The 27275-nt window shown below is 34.7% G+C and overlaps 1 protein-coding gene across 5 annotated transcripts in view; it reads left to right on the top strand.

Moving 5' to 3' along the window:
- Mctp (multiple C2 domain and transmembrane region protein) overlaps positions 1 to 27275 on the top strand; it is a 955910-nt gene that overhangs the window by 888988 nt on the left and 39647 nt on the right. For all 5 annotated transcript variants that reach the window (XR_014129216.1, XM_081746500.1, XM_081746491.1 and 2 more), the window contains 2 exons: positions 18270 to 18428; positions 22356 to 22542. Coding sequence is in view for 4 of the 5 variants with exons in the window: in XM_081746500.1 (XP_081602626.1) it covers positions 18270 to 18428; positions 22356 to 22542 (346 nt within the window). In the remaining variant the exon portion in view is untranslated. The remainder of the gene's footprint in view (positions 1 to 18269; positions 18429 to 22355; positions 22543 to 27275) is intronic.

Below are 27275 nucleotides of genomic sequence, written 5' to 3'. Positions count from 1 at the left end.
AATTCCTTTAATGCCAAAGATTTTGCTGCGATACTTTATCAAGTAACTTGCTAGTGGGTGATGATGAGATGAAGGGTGAGGGAATTCTAACAAATTCCTTGGTATTTCACGACGCAAACCCTTTGGTATTCTTCCAATCCCAAAGATTTTGCTGCGATACTTTACCAAAGAATTTGTTATTTTCAGGGTGAAAAAGGGGGGACAGAGAATGATGAAGTAGAAGGATGCTAATATGTGTGTATAGAGGATTGTGGAAGATGAGAAAATAAGGAAATTTTAAAGAAAGTGTTAAGTGTAAGCCCGAAGAAAATGGAAATAAAAGAATGAAGTGCTGCTATGGTTATGAAAGAATATTGTTACAACAATGCTTCTAATTTTTAAATATTAAATTGTCTTTATCCAAAATTGCTTATCCATTTTCTTCTTCATTATTACCGTTAAACATTCTATGATGTAATTATCTTAGGAAGTTATAATAATTGTCTGTTTATCTTGCTGTTAACAACTGTCAAGATTGCGTTAAAAAACAAATCTTCCGAACTTTACCAAACATTCTCATTTCTAACGAAAGTGATTTCTATGAGTTACAGACAAATATTGGCAGGAAAACTTTAACAAGTGGTTTTAGATTTTGTTCTTCATATCCTTATAAAGGATGTACCACAAAGAACCAACTTTTGAAATGCCCGCCATTTTTCATTATGGCAGCACTGAACGTTACACGATTTTCATTTGTTATCTTTATGGTTAATAGTCATCTATGATATTCATTTGTTTTCTGTACGGGTCGGAATGGAGCGCTTCACGATTAAACAGCGTGTTGCCATAATGAAAAACTTATTACAAATTTGGTGAATGTTGTGACAGGGGCGTCATTTAGGTGTGGCAGGAGGAGGAAATTCCCCCAAGAGTTTGAGGAATACATATACTTTAATTGATTGTCTACTAATATACTAGTACAAAACCTGAAAATCTTATGTCTGTGATGCTCTTGGCCCTCTCAAGCAATGTCTGAAATGACGTCCTTGCTTCAAGTACGAAGAGTCGTCTTGCATAGGGTCTACATTATATTTAAATTTCTTTATTGCATTCTTTTCTTTGTTAATTCTGATTTTCGTATCACGAAGACAATGAGAGAATACAAAGTAAACAAACCATTTAGTATTAATTGTGTGGTCAGCACGTCAAATTTCATCGCTCTTATTTCTAGACAGGAATACACTACATTTTCTGTTTTCTAGACAGGAATAACACTACTTTTTCAGATTGTCTCAAGATGGTGAATCAACTCACAATTCTGCCTACTTACATACAATAGCAGATAAAATTAAATGAAATTCAAAGATTGATTACAAAAAAAAGTGCCGAATAGGCTGGGAAACGAAGAAGTTTTCTTATCTTGACGGAACTGCCGATACACTAGCCATTATGCTATCCAGACCGTCTCTGAATAACTGAGCGTGAAGATGTGTGGCTAGTCTAAGAACGATTTCGGCACAGTAGTAGTTAACGCATCGGCAGAGTAAGCATAGTTCAAATTCCGACCTAGTCGCACATTTTCTGTCTTTCAGTTTTGTTGAATTCACACTTATACAGGAAATAATAGAAGAAAAAGATATTTTGTTTCCTGTTTTTCCTACAATATAACGAAGTAATAGGTAGTTCTAGGACTTTTCTAAGAGTTCAGTATGTTTGGACACAGTTTACGACGTTAAACTCATCGGGCTTCAAAATGTATGCATCACCAAGAAGGATTTTCTCAAAATCTCGAATTATAACTTTGTTATTAAGAAATTTAGGTAAACAGTGGGTGGAGAAGCGTAACGAAGTGATTTCAAGCATGCAATAGGCTTATATACACCATCCAATATTATGACAACAGTGAGTAGTTTTCATATGAACCCATTGTGTTTTCATGATATGTAAATAACTAGAAAAGATTCATTATCTATAGTAACTATTAGGTGATGTAGTTGTGAGAAATATTCGTAGGCGTATGACAGTATCCTTTACATGTAGGCCACCCAATCTATTTTTCTGTAAAATGGGTTTCAGTAACGTCAGGGGATAATGGAAACTAATTGGACTGTTTATGTAAAGACAATATGATTAATTAGCAAATTCCCCCACGGGTTACTGCGAACAATATTTTGCATATCTCTGCAACCCCTATTCCTTTTTCTTCCCTTTCTAGGTCAAATAATAAAAAAAATAAATAAAAAGCTGAAACAGGCGCTTAGTTATTTTAAGTGAAAAATAGAAATTCCATTTTTATAGCCTTAAGGAATTCCGACAGACAAACTTCTTATTATAATACTATAATTGTAACCCTCCATCTCTCTCTTTTACGTCGAATATCAGAAAAAAATCCTTAGTGGCATCCTACGTCACAAGTTCTATGCACTATCCAAATTTGAAGTTTCTAACTTAAGTAGTTTGGTCTATACATTAATTAGTCAGTCAGAACTTATTATTTTATGTATAGAGAATGCATCGAAAACATAAACATTCTTTAATATTATTCTGTGCATTGGCATAGTTTAATTTCCTTGTTACTCTGAAGGAGATAAGAGAATGCCAAAGTATAATTTACAATTACTCTTGTTCTCATTTGTCTTCATATGAACACTGAAATACAGACCCCAAATGAAGCTCCAAATATGTGTGTGTGTGTTTCTTACCAAGAGAAGATTAATTTTTACTGTTTGATATGCTTTGTGTTTTAGTAGAGTGAATTAGCTTCTGTTTTGCATAGATAGGAAATTTGCAATCGGAATTTTCAGAATGTAGTTTGGCATTTCATCATTTTTTCCCCTTTCTTTTCTTTCTCACTCCGTTTCGAAACACAGTAACATATTGCAAACCAATTAATTAAAATGTGCTGCCGTGAAATTTAGTCGCCACAATTCTGCTCTTGGCGTTACTCCAATTTTCCTATTCTGTTTTTGTTGGCTTCTCTCTCTTTAAGGATTTAATTATGTCTCATTTACATATTTAGAAGGGAATTGACAATTAATCTTTGGGATAGTTATTCTTTCACTACATTATACTGTATACTGAAGTCATAGTAATACAGTTACAGTACTCTAGCTAAGGATGCATCCCAGCCCCCGAGGAAATGTCAAAAGCGCCCCTCCCCTCTTTTCCCTCGTTCAGAAGACACACAAAATTTATACATTAATAGAAAACATTTCTTTTGACTTTAGGTGCTCCATCAGTCATTAGTCGCTCATATTACAAAAAATTGCACATTATTATTATTATTATTATTATTATTATTATTATTATTATTATTATTATTATTATTATTATTATTATTATTTCAGCTTCATTTTGTTCTTTTAATTTACTCTCAACTGAAAATTATTGAATATTCTAAAGTCCTTTCTGTTTATTATTTCATTCTCTATACAGTGTGTTCACAATAAATTATTTTTTTAGGCACTTACCTGAAAATATTAGAAGACTACATAAAAATATTGAGAAAAAATGTGATATAATATGAAACCTGAAATGTGAATTTTAAGATCATAAAGTCAGTTTTTGACACTTAAGTGAACTTCCCTCATTGGGAGTCCTACGAGCCCGTTATTTACGCCACTAGCACGTTTACTTCAAGGCATGGCCGTCTGCAAGGCAGGGCAATTGCCCACCCTTGAATGTTCTTATGGGATACAATTCTTTGAAATACTATAATTGCTTACTGACACCACCCGAATTGGCGTATGGCATCAGCCAATAAGCTCGCAGTACGCTGTTACCAAACAGTAACAAATCTAATCATTCATAATTGTCCACAAATACGAACAAAATCAATTATGAATGATTAGATTCCTCCTTGAAGGTTCAGTAACAGCACACTGCGAGCTTATTGGCTGATGCCATACGCCAATTCGGGTGACGCGGAGTAATAGTATATTTATGTTAAGTACTGTAGTACTATACTATTTAATATATTTATATTAAATACTATAGTACATTTACTGTGGTTAATAAAATTATGCAATGCGCGTATGGCGTACTCGCATTATTGTGCATGCATTAATACATGTGTATATTCGCGACTGCGCTTGTGTGTGTTGGTCTTTTCGTTCCTCCTGAAAACAAATCCTCCAGTGTCCGTATTGTAATATGAAGACATTCAGATTCAAACCAGCCGATCTGACCTTTCCGACGAATAATGTGAATTTTTCCATTACAAATAATGAGTAGGTGTTGAGACACGACAGTCAAAATCCAGGCTGAAATTATATTACTATTCTTTTTCAAAATTCTTCCTATCCCATTTTGTTGAATACGAGGCAGAAACAGGCCGGTAGCCAGCCCAAAAAATGTAGGGAGGGGGCCGGTAGAAGTTAGGAGGGCTCGATCCAACCATATTAGAGTTCATCACCATATTATAGTTAATTTGCAAGCCTACCGTGAAAATTTTAGGGGAAGAGTAAAATTTTAGGTGGGCCTGGCCTCCTTAGACCCTCCTTGGATACGGACCTGGGCAGAAAATAGTTTTATTTATTTATTATTTTCGAGCAACGAAAGGAGAGAAGGAAGTATGGTAATCACGAAAAGAAAATTCAAGATTTCGACGGATTTGCACGTTTCATGACTCCTACTTGCAGAAGAAGGTTTTTTTTTTATGTCTGCCCGTCTGTTCGTCTGTTGCGATATATCTACAACACTGCCTAGAGGCTATAACGTTCAACATATCCGAATCTACTTAAGGGTTTTATGAAATTCTTCAGGGAAAAGGGTGTGTTGAATTTCTTCCTACTCCAAAAATAAGGGTAGTTATTGGAGGATATAAGACAAAAAATTGTGAATTTCTCGGAAACGCCTGTAACGATTTTGCTTATATTTCATAAATTAATATTTCATTAACAATCCAGATACAGAAAGGATAATATGATTTTGGGGTAAGTTCTTTTCAGGACAATTTTCTCAAACACGATTCAGGCGATTTTTTTTATATACCAGCATCTCATAAATTGTTTCACTAACAACACCATACTATGGCATAAATCATTAAAAATCATGAAGTAGTTTACTCTTTATTATTGTTATTATTAACATTTTCTCAAACTATTCAGTCAATTTTGTTCATATTGCACAAATAAATAGCTCATTAAGAACTGCAACATGGCATGCTTTGACTTAAGAAATGTGAAAGAAAGTTTAACGCGGTGTCCCGAACTATTTATGTTTGCGAGAAGATAAAGAAGTGTTTCTTCTTCCCAATTTTGCGTTCAAAATCATTGACCTGATATGGGCATTTATAAATTGTATGATAACGTAAATCATTGCAACAGGAGATACATATTGGCAAATTGGGTCCCAGGTAACTTCCAGTCAAACATAAAATCATTGTAGGAATGCTGAAATTGAAAGCATTCTAACTACTTGATTTTATCCTACGCGTATCATGGATAGCAAAGTGAAGTTGCAGGGATACAGGCGTATTAGAAGAAGCAAATGAAAGCAGATGCATTGTTATCGTTGATAGAGAAAGGAACAAGAAGTATGATTGACCGTTAAGAAGTATGATTGACCGTTTAATCCGCTGCTTAGAACGAACTAATATATTTTGGAAGAAAATTGAACGAAGAAACAAAGGTGAAATGATAAGAATATTTAGAAGATATAAAAAAAGGACAACCGTATCAACGTGCCAAACTGTCGTGACACATATTAAAAATTAGAAAATGTAATTCTCGTGCTACCTACTATACCTTGGATTAAGAAAAGGATGTATTTGAAATATTTGACAAAGCCATTGAAAGAGTTGATTTTGTGCAGTTGTTATCCACGATTGAGAATACTAGAAAAAACACAATTAAATTAAGAAAGAGTGAAGGACGGATCCAGGACGGACTTCTGGGGAAGGCAGTGGGTTGTAATACTGCTACTTAGAGCTCCAAACTCTGGGATGGGTTTCATTTATATATAAGAAAGTTTCCTCTTCTGGAGGCAATCGCCCCCCCACTGGATCCACCCCTGGGAAGAGTATAGTATTGAACAGTATTGAAAGATTGTATATATATATAACATTTTTGTAGAAAAAAATTATCTCAAATGAGGAACAAGTACCCAGTAAAATTATATTAGAACTGATTGAAGAAGAAAAATTGTACCAGAAAGTTTTATATATCAACACATACCGAAATAAAATTGCCAATTTGCATTATACTCCAGTCGGTGCTATGGATGATTCGTGTCTATTGGGATTAAAACTAATAGCAATGTCACGTCTACACCACATGGAGTTTGGTTTGTATGGCTTGATACTTTTTCGATTAATATGCAATTAACTGATTGATTTCTAACACGTCTGGTTTTAGCAGAGGGATTAAAGTGGAGTTGGAATATATTCTTTGGACGCTTAATCAATTGCAGAAAATCTCTTCTTGCTATCTATTTCGGTGTTTACTCTATAGTGATCAACGTTAAAACCGGATGTGGTTGATTTCTACCATTTCCGATGGATGAATTACCTCTATCAATGAACTTGATTCCTAAATTGTGCCCCTCTAAATCTTGGCCAAAATTGACTGCGAATCATCAAATAGTTCTTGATTTTTTTGTCTCCCGGACGAACATACGGGATATATATATATAATATATATATAAACGTAACCAAGAAAGTTCTGTCGCGTTTTCACCCACCACCTTCAAATATCGATGTCACCGAAGACGTACGTACCTGGAACATCAAACATAGTCCCCATCAGCATCGACGACCTTCTGCCAACGTTCTGGAAGGCCATGGATTCCATCGCGGTAGAACTTGGTGGTCCGTAAAGCGAAGTAGGTATCAAGTGCCTTTTGTACCTCTACTAGGGATTTGAACCGGCGTCCTCTAAGGTGATTATCCAAGGAATGAAACAGGTGATAATCGGACGGTACAATGTCCAGGCAGATGCAATAATGTTTCTCATCCAAGGCGTAGAATGGTGTCCCGAGTCATCCTAGCTACGTGGGGCTTAGCGTTGTCCTGTAACAGGTAGACCTCTTTGCGATTCAGAAGTGCTGGTTCCAGAGTTTTGAGTTTTTCTTAAACACGGCTCAACTGCTGACAATACACAGGTGAATTGATGCTTTGACCAGCTGGTAGCAGTTCCCGATGCACGATGCCGCGAGCAGTCCACTAAACACACAGAAGGACCTTCTTCTGGTGCAGTGCTGGTTTCGGCTGTTGTGGAACCGGTTCATGGAATCTTAACCAATAGTAACCTTCTGGCCCGAAGTCAAATCATGTGGGATCCATCGACCCAACTTGTAGTGCTTCTCGAGTTGATGGAGGTGCTGCCGAATGGTTTATTCACTCACATTGAATTGTAGTCCCAGTTTCTTACATGGGTCTGACCACTGTTCTTCTCAATTGCTGCCTGAAGATCTTCATTTTTTATATGTGTTGGTCTTCCGGCACGTGGTGCGTCTTAAAATGTTTCGTCACCGTCCTTAGACTTCTTAAACCACCGCTGTACTGTCCACGTAGACACGCCAAAGGCCTGGCATTATCTTCCGCCCCGCTGCAGCGACGTTTAATCCCAGTTTGAATTCGTACAGCATACACGCCCTTATGACGCTCTGTGGAGGTCCCATGTTCACTCTGTCCTTACACAAGTTCACGATGTAACTGAACTGCCACAACCAGGTAGTATGTTGAATCCCACACTAACAACTGACCTTCGCCTTATCTCCATTCGCATTCAACTCACAGTGTGAGGGGCCAATGGAATACAGACCCCACAAAAATGGAAAGAACTTTCTTGGTTACCTTTTATATAAAGGAGTTTTGGTAAACAAACCCCTGTACAATGAGTCATTATAGTCAGTGAAGAACTTAACAAGTTGGGAGTTGTGTGAGGAAGTAATTATAAAAATCGAGACAGAAAAGGTTGATAAAACAGCAAACAAATGTTTTTCACAAGATAGAGAGGAAAAGTTTCATGCAGATTAAATGAGAAACTTTCCAACTTTTCCGCAGGGTTTGAGTTTTATTTCCGGTTTGAAGTTTTTGTAATTTCAGATTCTACGTTAAACTGGAGGTAAATATATAACCTTGGTGATGAAAATAACTTTAAACTCAGAAATAGCACAACACTATAGAAAAGAAAGGTTTTCATTCTTAGCGGTGGGAGAACTAAAATATGTTTGTCCCTTCTCAGTTTCACCGAAAGGAGAATAAGATTTATCCTTACATAAACTTTTCCCAAATTCATGCTTAGGATTACTTGTTCCGTCGTACGCGAATTAAGTTTATTTCGTCCCTTCAGTATCTGAACATCAAATTAAAAGTAACTGCATAGCAATAATAGAAACAGAGTATAGTTGGTGCGTAACACTTATCACGGGCGATATTGTGCAAAGTATATATCACAGGAGTATTTAAAGAGTTAATGAATTGTAAAATAGAAGATACAACATTTTAAATAATTATGTTGGACATCATTGCTTATTTCCGCCATAATGTAAACCACTACTGAAAAAAAAATACAGGGTAAGTCAGAATATTGGACCCGATTTCAGAAATTTATTCTCTGAAATCTAGTACAGATATGATATTGTAAGACATGTGTTAAGGAAGGTAAACTGTCAATTTTCTTCAAACATATTACAAGTGTTCTATATAAGCACCTTGCGTAAAACTGCATACATCAAGCCGATAGTCTGTCTCCTGCCAATGCTTTTGTAGCATGTTGTGAGTCAATATCAGCAATGACTGCTGTGATGCGAACACGCTGATGCTCCAATATTTGGTACGGTAATGGCGTTGCACACTAATCACAGACTTGTTTACATGATAATCAAATAGAAAGAGCTCTGTTCTTCAGTCAGCGCCATTTTCCTCAGTTGCTTGTTGCTGATTCTTAGCGGTAGAAAGTGGAAACACTGCGTGGAAACTAAACTTTGAAGATTAACCTCTTGAAGCGCATGTCTCAAAATAACTATGTTTACTAGATTTCACAGAATACATTTCTGAAATCTGTTCCATCATTTTGACTTGTCCTGTATTAATGGCTTGTATAGGGTAAACCACTACTTTTAATAACATTTTGCGTTAAATGGACAATTTTGATTATAAGACTGTACAGTACACTATGACTAATAGCTATACGTCAATTTCTAACTAAGCTACCAAGTATTATTGTTAGTATGTAACAAAAGTATTGACAAATAGTGAATACTTTTACGTTATTCCCACTTGCACTCTTTTACTTAAGAAAATAAATTTATTAGTAATTAAACTAATTATTTCTGTTTAATCTTTCTTTCGGAGAAGTTTAGTTGACGTAATTTTCAGAATTCAGATCTACTCGTATTAAATTAATCTATCTATCTTTTAAATGAAGCTACTGATTGGTATCATCTATAAAATAATGATTTATTGCCGTTGACAAGTAAATTATATTGTTTGCGTCATTTCGGGTAGTATGGGGCGTGTACTGTACTAGATATTGTGGAGAATTGATAAAAAGAAGTCAGGTGTCTTTTAATCAACTAAAAGAAATATTACTATATGATCAATTAAACGAGTATATACAGGATGTTAATGAACTCTGTGTCATAAATTTAGATGATTATTATATCAAATGAAAGAAAAAAAGTTGTAACAAACATGAGTCGGAAAATGTCTCCTTTCAGAGTTATTGTTAAGAAAATTTATATATATATAATATTACTTTTACTATTTAAATTGCCATTACAGCGTGGGTCATGTACTCTCTACCTGTGCCTCCAATATCCATTACAATATAATCCATTATTGAGTCGCTCCACATCTCCCAAGATTCCGTACCTCTACTCTTAATTAAGCCTAATCAACTATATAAAGACAAACATAATTACATATTTAGTTTCAGATATATTTATTGCTGTTTGCTTCCAATTCCCAAGTACCATTTACCATTTCCAATAAAACATAAACTAATTTCCACATACATATTACCTAGTGTGAGATATTCCTTTCAAATCCATAAAAGCCGAATTGCCTAACCATCTTGTTACACATTCAATTTAACTTGTTTCTTTGCACATACTAGGCTATCTTCTAATATCGCATAATCATAACATAGACATGCGCCATTATTCCGTAACACAACGATTCCACATCTTAACTGCCTCATTCCATGCAAGACTCATTCCCAACAGTTATAAACCACCGAAAATGCGGAACATTATATTTTAAAACGCGCTGGCTTAAAAACCATGGGATTTATCGCAAGCGGTTCAAGGAATTTCACAGGAACTAGTATGCACCCTATCTTCTATTAGCATCTGTAATACAAGAATTATTGCTTTACATATGGGTTACAATATCGTGTCTGAAAGTTTACAAGTAGTATGTTCGTAAAGAATATGGGTGTCACTGCTAGGGGAAAACAAACAACAATCTTCTAGTTAACAAATGTATTTATTTACTTATTTTTTACTTTAAGGTCTCACGGCTACACTCTATAGAAGCTAAATGAGACGAATCATTAGTATTCCCACCAAAAATTGAATCCGGGACCACTTGTACCAAAGGCACACGCGCAAGTCATTAGACCAGTAGGGAGGACTCTGATAGCTTTAAACAGTATATTTTGCTACATATACAATATAAATAAATAAATAAATCCTTCTAGTACAATAAAAAAATGGTCAATTATTAATGGAAACGAACAACATAATTTTTTTAGCGTCGTTTTTTTGATTTTCTCGAAAACTACACATCAGAATTTATTTCAAGCATACTGTCTTGTTCTACTCGATGTGATCTATCACTGATATATGTCGCATGTTTGGACAATATTTTAGCTAAACAGAAACTAAAATTTAAAAGTTCATAGTGATGTTAGGCTATATCTCATTAACAATGTTCATATACTCTCGTCTTGTTAATGTCATGTTTCAGTTTTATTTAAATAACTGGCAATGTTCTCGTACACCATCAGTTTTTAGATTTAGAAATTATTTTTCCTCGATTTTCTCGAAAACTACGCATGAGTGTTTACACTTATGCATATCATTTTGTTCAGCTGAATAAAGTATATCAATTGATATACGTCTTTTGTGTGGACAATGTTTTTTTGTTAAATGCCAATAAGATTAGAATTACTTAATAGAAACTACAAATTATATAAAAAAAAATATATTTGCCAGAACATCTAAATTTCCTTTTGTGTCAAATATTGTTCAGTGGTCTTTGGTAGCGTAATTCATAACCCTAAGTGGAAAGTAGGGTGACTAGTTAAATGCCTGTAAATAGCATGATTTCTTTTGTTTGTATAATTAATTCATTTACTTTATACGATAGTACGAATTCACCATGTTCCCATTTTTTTTCATCATCTGTCTAGAGTAATGCAAGGGTTGTTAAAACATGACACCTTTACTAGATGCGGGAAGAATGTTGTCTTATCAATTTTGTAATACATAGGACGTACGCAGTTTTCTCATATATGTTTTCCTCCTTCGTCCCTTACGGGTCAGAGTAGAACAAATCTTTGCGAAATATTTTTGACGAAAGACACGTATTGCACCAGAGAGATAAAGTCGAGAATTGCCATAGCCAAAGAAGCATTTAACAAGAAAAGGCCACTCTTAACTAGCAGCCTTAATATTGAACTAGGTTAGAAATTGGTCAAGTGCTGTATATGGAGCATTAGATTTTATGGTTCAGAGACTTGGACATTACGGAAGTTAGAGAAGAAATATTTAGAAAGCTTCGGAATGTGATGTTGGAGGAAGATGGAGAAGATAAAATGGACAGAAAGAGTGACAAACGAAGACGTTTTAAAACGAACAGGAGAGAAGAGGATGCTTGTAGCCACCATCTTTCGTAGAAAGGCCAATTGGATTGGATACATCTTGAGAAAAAAATGTCTTCTGCACACCGCCATAGAAAAGATGGAAGGAAAGCGAGGAGTAGGGAGAAGAATAAACTGATTGATGACTTGAAAATTATTAGAAAATATTGGAAGTTAAAAGAGGAAGCTGAAAATCGAGAAACGTGGAAGAAACTTTTCAGGCCCAAACACGCTCAGGTATACACTGGATAAAATGGGATTCAATCTTACTTTCTTTACACAGGATAAAGCGGCAAACTATGGTTTAGCCCCTCCCTTGATCATCCTGGATCTGCGGCTATATATATATAATTCATTAAGGAGGTTTCTTTTTACTCGAAAAGAATGTTAATTAATTTTAAGATTGGCATACAGTAATTTGCAGGGCTGTAGTCGAGGCTACACGCTGCATACCCTTTGCTTAATCTTAGTCATGAGAGTGTACCTTCTGCTTCAAAGTTTATAGTACTTTCTATTTTTGTTTTGTTTATATTTATTTATTTGTTTAATCGGGCCATGACTCCAATGATAAAGTGACTATATCACCTTTTTCTTTTATATTCGTAGCAGGTGTTCAAATATATAAACCATGAAAAAAAGAATCTGGCGCGATTTTTTTTTCTGTTCCTTCTCGGGAGTGAGTTGGTTCATTCTCCATATCTACACCTATTTATCATTAATGCTGTGATTTATGTAAAGAGTGTCATCAAGAAAATAGCATGAAATGCTTTAGGCTATAAAACAGTAACGTATTCTTCATATTAAATTAATTAATACATATGATTTACATTGTTCATTAAAAAAATGCTTTCAGTGTTTCTTATGACAATGATAGATGATCACAAACCAGCGTATACCCTCTGAAAATTTTAGGACTACAGCACTGGTAATTTGTCTAATTTGTCTATATTATCTTAAATGAAAATAGTTTCAAAAATATATTAAACTGTCATTCCAACTTATATTATCAAACGATAAGGATAAACAGACGAAACCCCAAGAAAAAATTACATAACCCCTATAGAACAATCTTGATAAAATATTATGGTTATTCAAATGATTCTCAAAAATATTGAATAATACATTAAAAGTAAGGCATATTCTGTACATTTTTAAATGTGCCTTTTCTTTCTTAAAATTAAGTACATTGATTCTTATAAGTACTTCTGATTTTTGTTTCTTTGTGTGTGCTTCTTTATGGAATTGTTTTGAGACTATACTATAACTTTACTATACTAATTACTTACAGAGATATTATCATTTAGGTCGATAACTTCATGCAACAAATTATGTGTATTTAGATTACTGAACTGTTCACACAGAAACAGAATCAATAAACTTAATAGCCTTATTTAATATTAAGCTTCTTTGTACTCATCAACTTTCTAGTTAGATTCGCAGATTAGCAAGTGTGTACAATTGTTTGAACAGTTTGTCGCATAAATACTTTTTATATAACAATTTGATATTTGATATGTTTCCATACATCTTTGTGTATGTAACAATTCGATATTTGGTATGTTTATATACGTCTTAAGAATAACGTCTACTACTATTGATTGATTGTGGCTCCTGGTTTTCAAAAGTGGCGCCCACGGACCACAGCGTACTATTTTACAGGACAAAATAAAGCAAAAGATATGATAGTATACGTTTCGGGACCTCCTTTAGCCGCTATGGGGAATCAAAAGTTGACTAAGTGACAACGTCGCAGATTAACTTGAAACCATTAGCATTGCTCGACGAATCCATCAAGCAGTTACATCGATTGCTATACTAATAAGTGATGCTAGTATCACTCTATATCGACTTGAACTGCCATCTGGAAAGAATCGATGTAACTATTTGATAGATTGGTAGATCTATTGTATGGTTCTTTTTCTGCGACATTGCTACATAATGTAATTCGCGTCTCCAGACGATGACACGAAAGGTATACAAATTATATATATATATATAATATATTTCGTTTTATTTTGACTTGTAGAATTGTGCTCTGTAGTCCGTGAGCGCCATTTTTAGAATACCCGATATATATATATATATATATCGGGTGTATTAAAAGTCCATGGCTATAGGACAACTCCGTTATGGGTAAAGATACGAAAAAATTGAAAGAGAGGATCCAAGTTGTTGGAAATACATAGTTTTCAATTTCAAATGATGGAATGTTTCCATTGGCATCAACGGTTTGGGCTCCACATTGGTAAAACGCCCTATATTAGGTGAAAAAGCAACGTTTCCATTCAGCAGGTTGTTCGGATGGAACTTAAAGACACGCAAAAATGACATGGAGAACGTACACATTGTTATGTGAAGGAATTTAGAACTTCTCAAATCCGTTCCCCAACAATGCTATATTGTTATGAGAAGGACCCAAGGGAACAGCGTGCTGAACTGGCAATGTTGCTGTTTTATTTAGCACCCTATATGCATAGGACTCGAAAAATTTCCTTTCGCTCTAGGCGCCAGTTCTGAAAACCAGGTGTCATAATTCATTTGATACATAGACCTGCATTTTTGGCTTTAAATTATACAGGGTGCAGCAGAACCAACTAAGCAGTTTTAAGGAGCAATAAAAAGTAAATCTGGATATATAGAGAAAAAATGTTTTTATTTTCTAAATTAGTACAATATAGAACAATATAGTACAATATAGAAGAACCCTAAAACAGGGGAAGCGGGGAAAGGTCAACGACATGGTCAAGTCCATTTTCGGTTTTTGAGGTGTGGTCTGTACTTAGATGTCATCTGCTACTCCGGGTAGTTATCTGTGTGCTATTCCGTGGTGCCATTTGAAACCCCCGTGCGAAAAGTGGGCGAGCCCATACCTACGTCACACTACTTCTGCTAGGGTTCTTCTAGTCATCTGTGAGCTGTATCTATTCTTAGTGTGCTACCAGTTTCCTCCAACTGCCGAACCCAGGACCGAATTGGGTTTGCATTAGGAACGGCATTGTTGCGTGGAATGTTGAACTGTCGCCGAATAGCTCGTTGTGTAGCGATCACAGATCTGTTGTTTTCATAATAAGCGCGTACGGCAAAACCACGATGTGCTCCGGTCCAGACCATATTAGCTACTGAAATGGGGTCAACGACTGAACAAAGGCAGACCACGTGCAACTGCCTACCCCCACCACAGCTCTCGCGGTAATCTATAGAAACTGCTTAGTCGGCTCTGACGCACCCTGTACTTACTGATATAAAAAGCAAAAAATTGATGCTTACTTATCCCTCAAAAATGACATCAGTTGAAGACAACATAAGTGGTTTTACAAAGGAACAGTGTGCGATTTATGTCCATGTACGTCTTATACATTTCAGCATTGAAATATTAATTGAGTCTTTGTAAGCAAGAGTGGTCTATGTTGCAAAAGTAGTTTTCGCGAAAACTGGTCTCATCGTTACACATCTGTCATGTTATCTTATGAAGACAGGAATACAACTTTTGCGTATAGCTTCTCAGTCAGTTGAGATACACATATCCACTTTTCCAGCAATTTTTTCGGACCAGTGAGTACCAATATCTCAAAAAAAATTCAAAAATGCAACATAGACCACTCTCTTGCTTTCAACGCCTCAATTGTTCTCGATGGTTCAGTGTTGGACCGTTCATGTTAAAGGATTGAGATACATCGAAAGCTTTGAACTTTGTAATTATATAATATTGTAATTGTATATTTATTACTATAATTTGTTTTCATCCATGCAAGGACACAAAAAACAGAAATATTCCATCGTAAAATGCGATACACTTATGATCATATTTTATTACCAAAATCACTACTTTTGGAACGGAAAGCAGGATATTATTGTCTATCCTTCAAGACAGAATGGTTCTCTTTTAATGTCACATATACCAATATCAGGACACGTTCAGTGGTAAACACCTCTTTGGTTGAAAACCTTTAGCTGTATCTTCGGTTCTCAGTAATACAAATCAGTCCACTAATACAGTATTATTGAAGACTGGTGATAGAATTAACGACAAAGACTTCAATATTATGTTGCATCTAGAAATAAAGCGGACAAGATGCAAGATACGTTTTAGAAACAAGGTCACTAGCAAAAACATGGGGCTTTAGCAGTATTCTCTCTCTTCTGTCCTTCTATCTTCTCATGCAGTGGTAAGGAGTTCATGAATGAGGCATATAATTGTTACATAGCATTGGTCCAGAAATATTATTTTTGCTAAGCTCTCTTGCTTTCCATTGAAAATGGAGGAAGAAAAGTAGTCTTTGGCTTAGAACTTTTAAAAAATGGGGAAATGAACTGGATCTGAGTAGGATTTGGCTCCAATATAAGTTAGGAAATAAACGTTTGTGTAAAATTAACTTACTGTATCTTTATTGTAAAAGCAAAGGTTTACTTCGTAAACTGCATAATTTCACTTTTCCGCTTCGTGACGACGTTACAGAAGACGCATTCAAAACCACCCATTAACTTAGACAATCTGTAGGACAAAGTTAGCACACACATATACACACAGAGATTGACATTCCTTTTTATTGGCGTTGCTTTTCATTATCATTAATGTTTGTAATGTACAAAAACGTTATTCTTTTAAAGTTTAGTAGAAGAAGAAGAAGAATTAAGACTATAAGCTTCTGTAAAATAGTAATTTATGTAACACTGAGCATTATTGCTGCAATTGGAGGTGTTGATTGGTGCTGTCTGTCTCAAAATTTATTTTAAGTACATATTAAATGCTTCATAGTTTATAAATTCTAAAACTTCCCGATACCCTTCTGGGACTGTGTGAGATACCAGTTGGGAACCATTGATTTAATGGATAAAGCGTGCTCTTTTTTTATGCACGGAATTCCAAGTTCAATTCCCAGCTGGAGAGTATTGAGATTTGAATGAATTGCGGTGATTCGATTCCACTTTGAACTGTAGGTCCACGTCTCATATATATTGAAAGAGACGCTAAATTCCAATTCAACCATTCATCAGATGCACCTACCGATGACGAATATTTTGGCATTCACAACTCACTATGGCCAGAAAGGAGAATCTTCCTAAATCAATAATTCAATTTAATCCGGGTCATACAGTATTAATAAAACAAGTCAATTTCTCTTGTTAAATTTATCAAATATAAATTGTGATAAATTTGAATTACTACTAATTTCCTTTGAGTAACTTTAATTTATTTCCAGTTAATTTTATTTTAGATTTTATTTTATATAATCAAAACTTAAATATAAATTGTACTGTATTTACTGACTAATATTAAATTTTCCTTTTCGTTAATGCACTTTTAATAATAACATTAGGTACGTTTAGAATTTGTATCCATTATATACAAGTTCCATTGTTTATGTTGACAATTTTGACAACTTTGGTAACATACTTCGAACATATATATACAGGGTGTGATATTTATCTTGATACGCCCTTGTAACATTTCAACTAATGGACATAAAACGCTGAAATTTTGTACCATACAAATATTCATACGTGGACAAATATTAATGCGTCCATATCGAGTTCTCTATTAAATCCTGAGTCCGAAACTGTGAATTAAGATTATGCACTTTACGACGTAAACCTTCATTTTTTTTTTTTATGATAAAGACACAATATGTTAATTTCACACGAATGTTAATTTACTAACTAATATTGTTGCCAAAAGCTACTCGGACCTATTTCATTTTCCCACTTTTCTAAAAGTTCTAGACCAAACACTACTTTTCTTTCTTCATTTTCAATGGGAAGTAAAAGGGCTTAGCAAAAAGAATATTTTTGGTTAAATGCTATGTAACAACTAAATACGTTGTTTATGAGAGTTTGAAACAACTGTGGAAAGATTGAAGGGAGAAAAGAGGGTACTACTAAAGTCCTGTGTTTTAGCTAGTGATCTTTTTTCAAACTTAAGATGGGATCTTGTATTTCGAAATATGATTATTAAGGCGCTTTATTTCCAAATGCAAAATAATGCTCAAGTACGTAAGATATCTTTTTCATCATTTGTGACCAGACTCCAGTAATATAGGTGTGTAGTCCATAGTGCATTTGTTTGTATTAATGAGAACCTAAAATACAATAAGGAGGTAAGATTGAATTTTCAAGAGAAAAGATATTTATCATTGAACGTTTACTAGTGTACGTGACATCGAAAGAAAACCATTCTGCCTTGAAGTAAAGACAATAATACCTGTATCTGTTTTTTGTTGCAAAGTAGCTCACTTCGGTAATAAATTATGATCAGAAGTATATCGCACTTTGTGATGCAATATTGCTTCAATAAAACGATGATTATGTGAAACAATAAGTTGAATAAGGATTAACTAATTAACTGTATTTTGTATCTAATTTGATGGATATACATTATAAAAAGCAGATCATTAGAATTTCTCGGGTAGTTTTCGTTCTTAAAACAGTCTTTCTTATATATAAAAAATATTCAAATATTATATTTTTTCCATTCAATCATAGGTTAGGAAATGAAAAGTACAAGAGTAAAATAATATACAAGACGCTGAATCCCAGCTGGTTGGAGCAGTTTGACCTTCATCTGTACGATGATCAATCGCAAGAATTAGAGATCACTGTGTGGGATAAGGACACCCGATCAAAGGACGATTTTATGGGCAGGTTAGTTCCTATTGATTAGTGGTACAGAGAAAAACTAAAGATTTATCGATTGAAGAAGTAACTTTATCTAGGTTACTAAGGTAGTTCCTGTTTCTCCTATTGTATCTTCTCTTGATGGTTAATTGCTACGTTACTATAGCAACCATACGTAGTAACCATGACATCCATTAATGTTCTGGGTCAATGAATCGTAAACTATGTATGAATTCTGCTTATAATTGACCCAAGGCTTTAGGTCAATATGTATCATTTCCCTTTCTGCTTTCATAGTTGAAACATGTTTCACCACACTAACGTAGCGTTGTGCTAATTCGGTTCTTTGTAATTGAAAGATTCAGGGAGAGAATGCACCAACTCTAATTATTTTTACCATTTTGTGTTTTTGTCTAAAATATAATGGAATTTCTGAACCGAAGCAGTGAATATATATATATATATATATAATAGTAACTTGTTTGCTTCTTAGATATTAGAGGAAAAACATCCATACATTTTGACAATAACATTATTTCGTGTAAAATTTGCGAAATGGCGTGTAGTAAGTTCTTCTCCTAGACCTTCAATTATTTTACTGTTTCCATCATGTTTATTTCTAGGTCTTTGTGTTTAAAATTGCCACCAAATCAAATTTTTAAATATCTTTGCTTTTATTGCTTCTACCAACGTCGATATTAATTATACCATTTAACGTTTACGTATTCCTAAACACTCATTTCAATACAAAGTTAATAGGGAAATAACATTTCTGGAATTTGTTTAATCGTTATCAATCATCATTATGATCATTGTATCATCGTGCAGGTCACTTTTGCTGGAAATTAAGAATCCATACTATATGCTTTCTCGCTAAACTCTTTGTCTTGACGTTAGCAGTATACTGCTCATCACTTACAATTATTAGGACCACACAAGTGTGCCTTTATAAGATTGTAATATTAGTACCTTCGTATGTCCGTTACTTCACACAACTCGAACAAAAAAATCGAATTTTTGAAGTCTGTTTTTTGCAGTAGTGTTTTTTGCAGTAGATAGCTAGAGCGATAATCTCGTCCGAATTCGTTAATGAAGTCAATCCGTTAACATCTTCATGGGTAACGGTGACTTTAACGAATCATGTGCCTATACCACTTTTTTATTATTGAATCAAAGGCGCACAGTTGTAGAATGCTAAAAGTTTCACATCACACTGTTAGGCAACAGCAAACATCTTCCAGCAGCTGACATCTACCGGACAAAGTTGAAAATTCGCGTAATTTTCTTTATACTGTCTCTAGCAGAGTTTATATCTTTCCTTGTAGCCTTCTTCAAGGCCAAGTGGTTAACACATATGCTTTTTGTGCATGTAATTTCGGGGTCAATACATGACAGGGGTACTTGCCTCAGAAACAAAATCCAAGTAGGTTCGAAAGCCATTTTAAGCAGAATATCCAGTCTCATTAGTCTCATATATAGCTGTAGACAGTGCTGAAAAGGAATGTTAAACTCTAATCAACCAATCAATCCTTTCAAACAAATCCTGTTAGGATTCAGATTTAATCTCCATATTATATATATGGAAGAATAAGCTGAAAAGTAGAACGGTCGTAAAGTAAACTTGTACAATTCTTTCCAACTTATACAGGGTGTCCGAAAAGTCCCCTTATCTCTAGGTATGAGTATCACACAAAACAATCTCTATACACAGTTATTACCTTTGTCATTGTTTGCCCTGTGTATGGTCGTCCGTGCACCCACATACATGCCACTAACCGTTCCTCAACTGTGTAACTGCGTGACTTATGTCAGCGATGATTTCACAATTGAAACGCTCCACATGACTTTGAACTTAGGAATGCCAGATAGCGATGGAAACCAGAGATACTAGACAGTGCTGCTTGTGACCATGAAAACAATGCTACCAATACCACAACTAGCATTATACCGACATTATTCCCTGTGAAACTCAAACCTATACGGGAGGGGACATCTCGAACACCCTGTAGAGGTCTTAAATCAAACTCCTCTATAATAACCATAACTACTAAAGAATTTCATGAAATAATGGAATAATCTAAGCCTTAAAGGATCACAAGTTATCACTCTAGTTGCGTTACTTTTATTCACTAGTTATATCACGAACATCTCATTTATTTGTTGTATCCATGTGCAATTCAACTATCTTCTATATATTTTATAACAAACGACCCCTGTACAACTGTATCATTAAAACATCACATTGTCGACTAAAGCATATCAACCTAAGTTAAACAAGAATAATGTATACTTTAACTACAGGTATGTGCAGGTTGGAAGAAGGGGTGGGCCTATCACAAAAGATTTATAGGCCTCGAGGGCCGTATGGGACAATGTATAACATTTTCATAACAATCGAGTTGAGTTGAGTTGATTTTGAGTTTAACGTTCCGTTCAGCAGCGAGGCTATATGAGACGTGGACCTACTGATTAACGTGGAATCCGAACCACATGAGCTCCCGCCGGGAATCGAACCCGGGTCTCCCACGCCAAAGGCGCGTACGCTAACCGCTTAGCCACGGAGAAGCTCTTCATAACAATCGAATGCCCATCCTCTCTCACTCATGGAGAAACTCGTTCAACATACAATAACGTCACAGGAACACAAAAACTGTTATAACGGTAATCAAAATATGTATTTACTAAAGAAAAGCAAAACAAATCTATTTATTTATCATTTTAGTGGGGGATTTTCTTCATTTTCTGAACTAGTGTCTCAGTGTTCCGTAGTACACTGGACGTTCCAACGCGAATGATATTTTCCAAGGTAGACTCAGTTATCCAGGAAATATTTTCAATCCAGTTTAAGATTATGTAAGAAGTATATTTTTAATAAGGGGTGAGGCAGGCCGGATGAAATGGCTCAAGGGGCTGGGGGACGGCTGTTGACACATGGCTGCGTTTAACATATATATCATCTGGCACATTTTGTTAAGATTAACCAACACTCATGTATAATGTGCCCTGGGAATCCTAAAGGGATGTTTATATTCCTAGTATAATTTCAGCAGCTATTCCTGTTGTCTTTGAGGGCTAGTCACTATTGAAGAGCTCCAGTTTCACTCTTTTATTCAACTTAGTCCTTTTTCCACACAAAGCACTAAAATCACAAATAATTTACCAAAATTTTATTGATCATTACACATACTAACTCACAACAAAGAATACGAATCGACAATGTTCTATTAACACTCATTTCATACAATATGAAACGTTTTACTTTTTCACTAGCTTTTTTCTTCTCGTTTTTCATTTTTACTTTAACCCTGAATCAACTTATACAAATCTGAAAACTGTATTTCTTATAGAATTTGAAATCACCAAGGATTTCTGGTTTTGTTGTGCAGGGACCAACTGTTTTTGAATAAAGCAAATTATAATTAAATCTCAGTTCTTGTCGAGGTTTTGTTCATCCAAATTTAATGTTTTGTTTTATTGTTATATGACTCGATAACATTTCTCTGTACTGGTAATGACATTTTCTTTTAAATATCTTTTATTTCCTTTAAGTTGGCTGTTTCTGTATGTTTTGATAAGCCAAAAACGGCAGAATCCTGAACTTTGGCGTCTTACATATCTTCTATTATTCTAGTTCCTATATTCCTCTTAGTCATTCCAATTAAGAACTATCATATTGACAAATGACCTGGTAAATGCCCGCATGTAACTCGATAAATGTTTTTCAGTATTTGTGAGTGATTTTTAGCTAACTTGAAACACAAATTTGTTTGCAACTTTGTTCAGACTACATGAGTTACTTGAGAAATAAAGCTCAAATATTTGTGGTGGTTTCTAATCTGGTAGAATTCTTCAGCTGAAAAGATCACATATTATTATTATTACTTAGAAAATTGTGTTTGCCCAGAACTTTTATTGGTATATTTATATATTAAAATGTAACTTTTGTTTTGGCAGATGCACAATAGATCTTACAAAACTCGAGCGTGAGAAGACTCATCGCATCTGGCAAGAATTGGAGGAGGGAGCGGGCTCCATCTTTCTTTTATTAACCATTAGTGGAACGACGTCTTCGGAGACAATTTCAGATCTCACAACGTACGAAGAAAATCCAAAGGAGAAAGAACTCATCGAAAACCGATACGTGAGTTTCAATATAGTTTACGAACTTTTAAGGTACAAGTTTTCGTTGGCTGAAGCGTTTCCCTTTCTAGTAATTTTCCTTGTATGAAGTGTTCACAACTAGAGCGAACTATTCTTAACCACTACTGAAATATTATACTAAGAAAATTCACGTCTGAAGCGAGAATCTGACCCTGGTCTCCAGCTTACCGTGGCGGTGCGTTATCCATCACGTTACCCAGTCTGCGTAAACAGTACAGATTTCATCAGGCCCGGCTCTACCAAATGTACAACATGTGCATTTACACGGGGCGGCAAAATCTGTCAAAACTATATTATTTAAAATAAATATTTCTTGTTGGAACCATACTTCATGATGATGGGAGTGATATTTACTAAGCTGAGCTATTTGAATACTACATTCATAAATCATGTTTAGGTCGCATTAGTTTGTTACATGGACAATGCTAAAGCAAATGGTCAAACAAATCCCGGCATGAATTGCTTGATTGTTATCAAATACAAGAACTCAATTCTCGAACAGTAGCAAACAGCCGTTTCATTTAGTTATCACAGTTTTGATATGAAAACTAGTCTTTGACACAAACAAGTGCCTTATTACTGAAGGTGTTTTATTTATTTTTTTTATTTTTAGCTGATGCAGAAGGAAAATCAAGAAATAAAGACAAAAAGTTAGTTGCACTAAGATTGTAAACTGCTGTATTAAGATTGAAGCTCGATATTTAATTCTATAAAAAAGATTACCATCTTTCCTTTGCAAGTATGTTTGTTTTATCTTTCACTTACATAATATATTATTATTTAAAGAGAAAAACAGACACAAGGAGATTATATTTGTAGTGTTTAGGCCTTTCTTAGTGTGAGTACTCATTCTCTACCCTTCGTTCATGATGGGGTAGCATATTTAAAATCGTGACTTTTCAGATTTGTTCTTTCTGGAGAAAGGGGACAGCAAATGATGATATTGCAGGGGAGGGGGGGGGGCAAATTGCGTAGGGCCAGCCCTTCATTTCATCAGTCTTGAAGTCTTTGCTGAGACTACAAGGACTGAATTGTTCATTTCTATTGCATTTGGATAATCCAGTGTCTACTAAGAGTTAACAGTCTGTGTAGTCGGAGTGGCTGAATACCGACGTCGAGAGTGATGGAATTGTGCTTTTCAGGCAACCGACCGGATAACATAGTTGTTAACGCGTTGGCACAATAAGCCGTAGTCCTGGGTTTGATTATTGATTCACTCGAATTTTTTTCCCACTCTTTACATGTAATACGCGCCTACAAAGGAATTGGTCCTGTATACAATTGGTTATTTCTTCCAATTTTCATAGATAATGTAAGAATGTTTTGATCAACTCTGTAAAAATATTAGAGTAAATTCTTTGAACAACTATTGTAATATTTGAATATGAAATTATGGTATTTAAAAATACTAGATTCGACACGATCGCTTCTCATAAGATGTAAAATACTGAGGGGTTATATGCTCACAATATGGAGGCAAACTTAGAAGTCTTCGATTTGCTTTCTTTAAGAAGCATATAGATAGTTCTGTCTGACTAGAAGGGAACACTTCATATGTAACATGCGTCAATATGAATAAAATAGACAGTGCGACTAATTTATTGAAACACCTTTGCACTTATTTTTCGTACCTAATTTCGAGCGGCGTAAACAACTTAAATGAGAATAGAAATTATACTTTAGATGCTCCCAGAAACCTGGTATTTCGTCTACGACTGCCAGACATAGTCGTAAATAAAATAAAATAAAAAAGCAAGAAAACTGGGTGAAAGGTATGATGGAAAAAGCTGGCTGTTCTTGCGTAGTGAAATAACTAAACTATATGTAGAAAATGTTAAAAAAAACAGTTACATATCCTTTTTTTATTATTTAAGAGTATATATATATATATATATATATATATATATATATAATATATATATATATATATATATATATATATCTGGAGGTACCAGACGATGCGTTAGGGTTTTGCTATTGATTTTTTCCTATTTTTATGTATGAAAGCACCTAAGGTGAGAATTTCTTTTTCCTTTGATTTTTAAATTCTCAATCATTATCAGGTCATCTAGCTGATGTATGAATTTACGGAATTAGTATTAGCTAGTAGCAAAAACATTAAAACCAAGACACATTCAGATAATGGCTACGGCGAGGGGAGACATGGATATCAGAACCTTCCGTTGTTTCTTTTAAATTCCCAAGTTTACATGGAACAAAAGGCAGCTTGAGTCATTCTCTATCTTTGTAATAAAAAATTCTTGTGATTTTAGATCTTTTTTAAGGAGGCGGAAGATTGCCTTTATTCGGAATTATAGCTCGCAACAGTCGCAAGTACCTAACTAGTTAACACACATGATCCTACTGTTCTGCTAGGCAGAGACTGTGATTCGGTTCGGATTTCCATGTTAATTGTAGGCACATGTTTCATATAAGTTCAGTGTTAAACAAGGACGTTAAACTTCAAACAAGCACGTATGGCATATCATGCTTATGATAATCAAGGAAGTATATTTTTCGGTCTTATAATAGTTTAGGAGATATATTTTCATTTATTTAATTACAATCAACTTAATTAGTTTAAAAGGCGTTTACATTTTTTAAAAAAAAAGTCCTAGTTTTATTGCAGTAGAAGCGTTTACCCAAGATATATAAAATAACAGATAGACCCAGTTCGCGATTAGCGTTCTGATTGGCTCCCTGTCCATGACGTCATGTGGAGGTATCTGTGAAGATTTTTTTCAGATGCCTGCTTGTTACACTTCGCGCTTTACTCGTAAAACTGGATTCAAAACAACATAATTATGAACTACCCTGTCTTTCCAAATGCAACGAATGAGTTCTCTACTCACGCATGAGACAATATTATTTAATAAATAAATCAATACCCTCAATAATGATTAGTTATCTATACAAATAAAAATGAATTGGCTCGCTAACTTTTCGTAGACCTTCGGGCAGATTTTTATAATTTTTAGTACATGAGTTGACCTGGCCTAACTAAGATTTTTATTACATTACTTTGATTAAAGGGTAAATCCTAAGGGGGTAGAAGGGGTCCAAAATTTGCGCCTAAAATATATCATCTCACGAGCTTATCAAGTTAGAAAGATGAAGCTCGGTATATAAACTCCTCATTAAACTTAAGGGGAAACGTGTTCCAATGCTTCTGAAATCTAAGGGGAAGAGGGAGCAATTTCTATTCATATAAATAAAAATCATTGTAACAATGTTTGACGGCTAACTTCTTCTCAACCAACCAACTTCTCCATGAGAACATTTCAGGTAGTAAAATACATAATTCAAAATATTCAGAGATTCCGGGTATGTAATAACAAATTAGGTTAGGTTAGAAGGGGTTAGGTTACGTTACAAATCTAATCTACCCTAACCTAATTTGGATACGTTAGGTTAGAAATCTAACCTAACCTATTGTATTTAGTGTGTATTAACCAAACTGTCAGATATCGTCACTCAAAAATAATTCCTTTACTTACTAATATTCGTTTATTACTCTTAATACAACAAATTTTACATTATGTATTATAGATTACAACTTACACAGGTATCTATAGTACTAAACATAAATAATAAAAGAATCATCCTCACAGGGGGAAATTTGCAGTTATTTGTCCTACACTTTACCCTTCGATTACTCGGAATTTAGTTTTTGCGGCTTAGCCCAATCTCACGGTCAGTCCTTCAATTATAAGAATAACGGTAAGAGCGCACGTTGAGAAGAACAGATGATTTTGTCACAGAATGTGGCATTGGAGGGGGAATAAAATCAATGTGATTTGTATGTAACAGATACGATTCGGTTAGACAAGTTTAGGTTAAGTTAAGTTCGTAATAGTTTCCTATGAATGTTCTGCTCAAACTGCACTTTTGCCAGAATAATGGTTCAGATACTTAACAAAACTTAAGAATATCATTTAAACTAAAGAATATATGAGAGTATACATTTTTATTCTCGTTGGGACCCCCTTGCACTTCGCTTTGCGTACATAAACTCCTTAAGTTTGAGGCCCTCAGAAACAAATGCCAATAAAAGTAAAACAAATTATTGTTACACACCTGTATTTCAACTTGACTAGTGTCTGGTTTATTTTTTACCCATGCCAGTTTGGTATCAATAATGAGGGAATAGCGTTAGATCTTAAACACTTCTTTTAAGGCAAACATAGAAGCTCATTTTTCAAAATCCCTTTGATAATCCTGTGGTGAAAAGTGAGCCAAACATATTCGTGTGTTATCCACATTAAAAGTATCCTTTCGCGTACAGCGGGAAATCCATCTTCTTCATCATTTTTAGGGAATCGATGGAATATTATTTCATTTGTATTACATCCTCTGTTATTACAATGAGCTACTGCACAATTAAGATGGGTCTTGCCCATCTTGAAACACTAGCGTAATTGTTTATGCAGTATTTTACGTGTTCTCTTGAAAATACCGCGATACCTCCAGGTGACGTCACCGGCCGCAAACTATCCTGGAAAAATGAGTATAGAAAAGCTGAATCGAGAGTCCCCTGCGTTTACCGTCGTTTTCATCAAGGTTGTTAAATTTAAATTACTGTTAAAATATTGTTTAATATATTGTTGAGAAAAGTGGGTATTTCAACAATGTTAACACTAATCCTATGGATTAACTTAATTAGATTTACAAATCTTTAAAAACTTAACAAATTATTGAACACGTAAATCCAAC

The sequence above is a fragment of the Thermobia domestica genome, chromosome 2, assembly GCF_964235325.1.
Source record: "Thermobia domestica chromosome 2, izTheDome1.hap1.1, whole genome shotgun sequence".
NCBI classification, from domain to species: domain Eukaryota; kingdom Metazoa; phylum Arthropoda; class Insecta; order Zygentoma; family Lepismatidae; genus Thermobia; species Thermobia domestica.
This window is presented reverse-complemented; position numbering and strand designations above follow the sequence as displayed.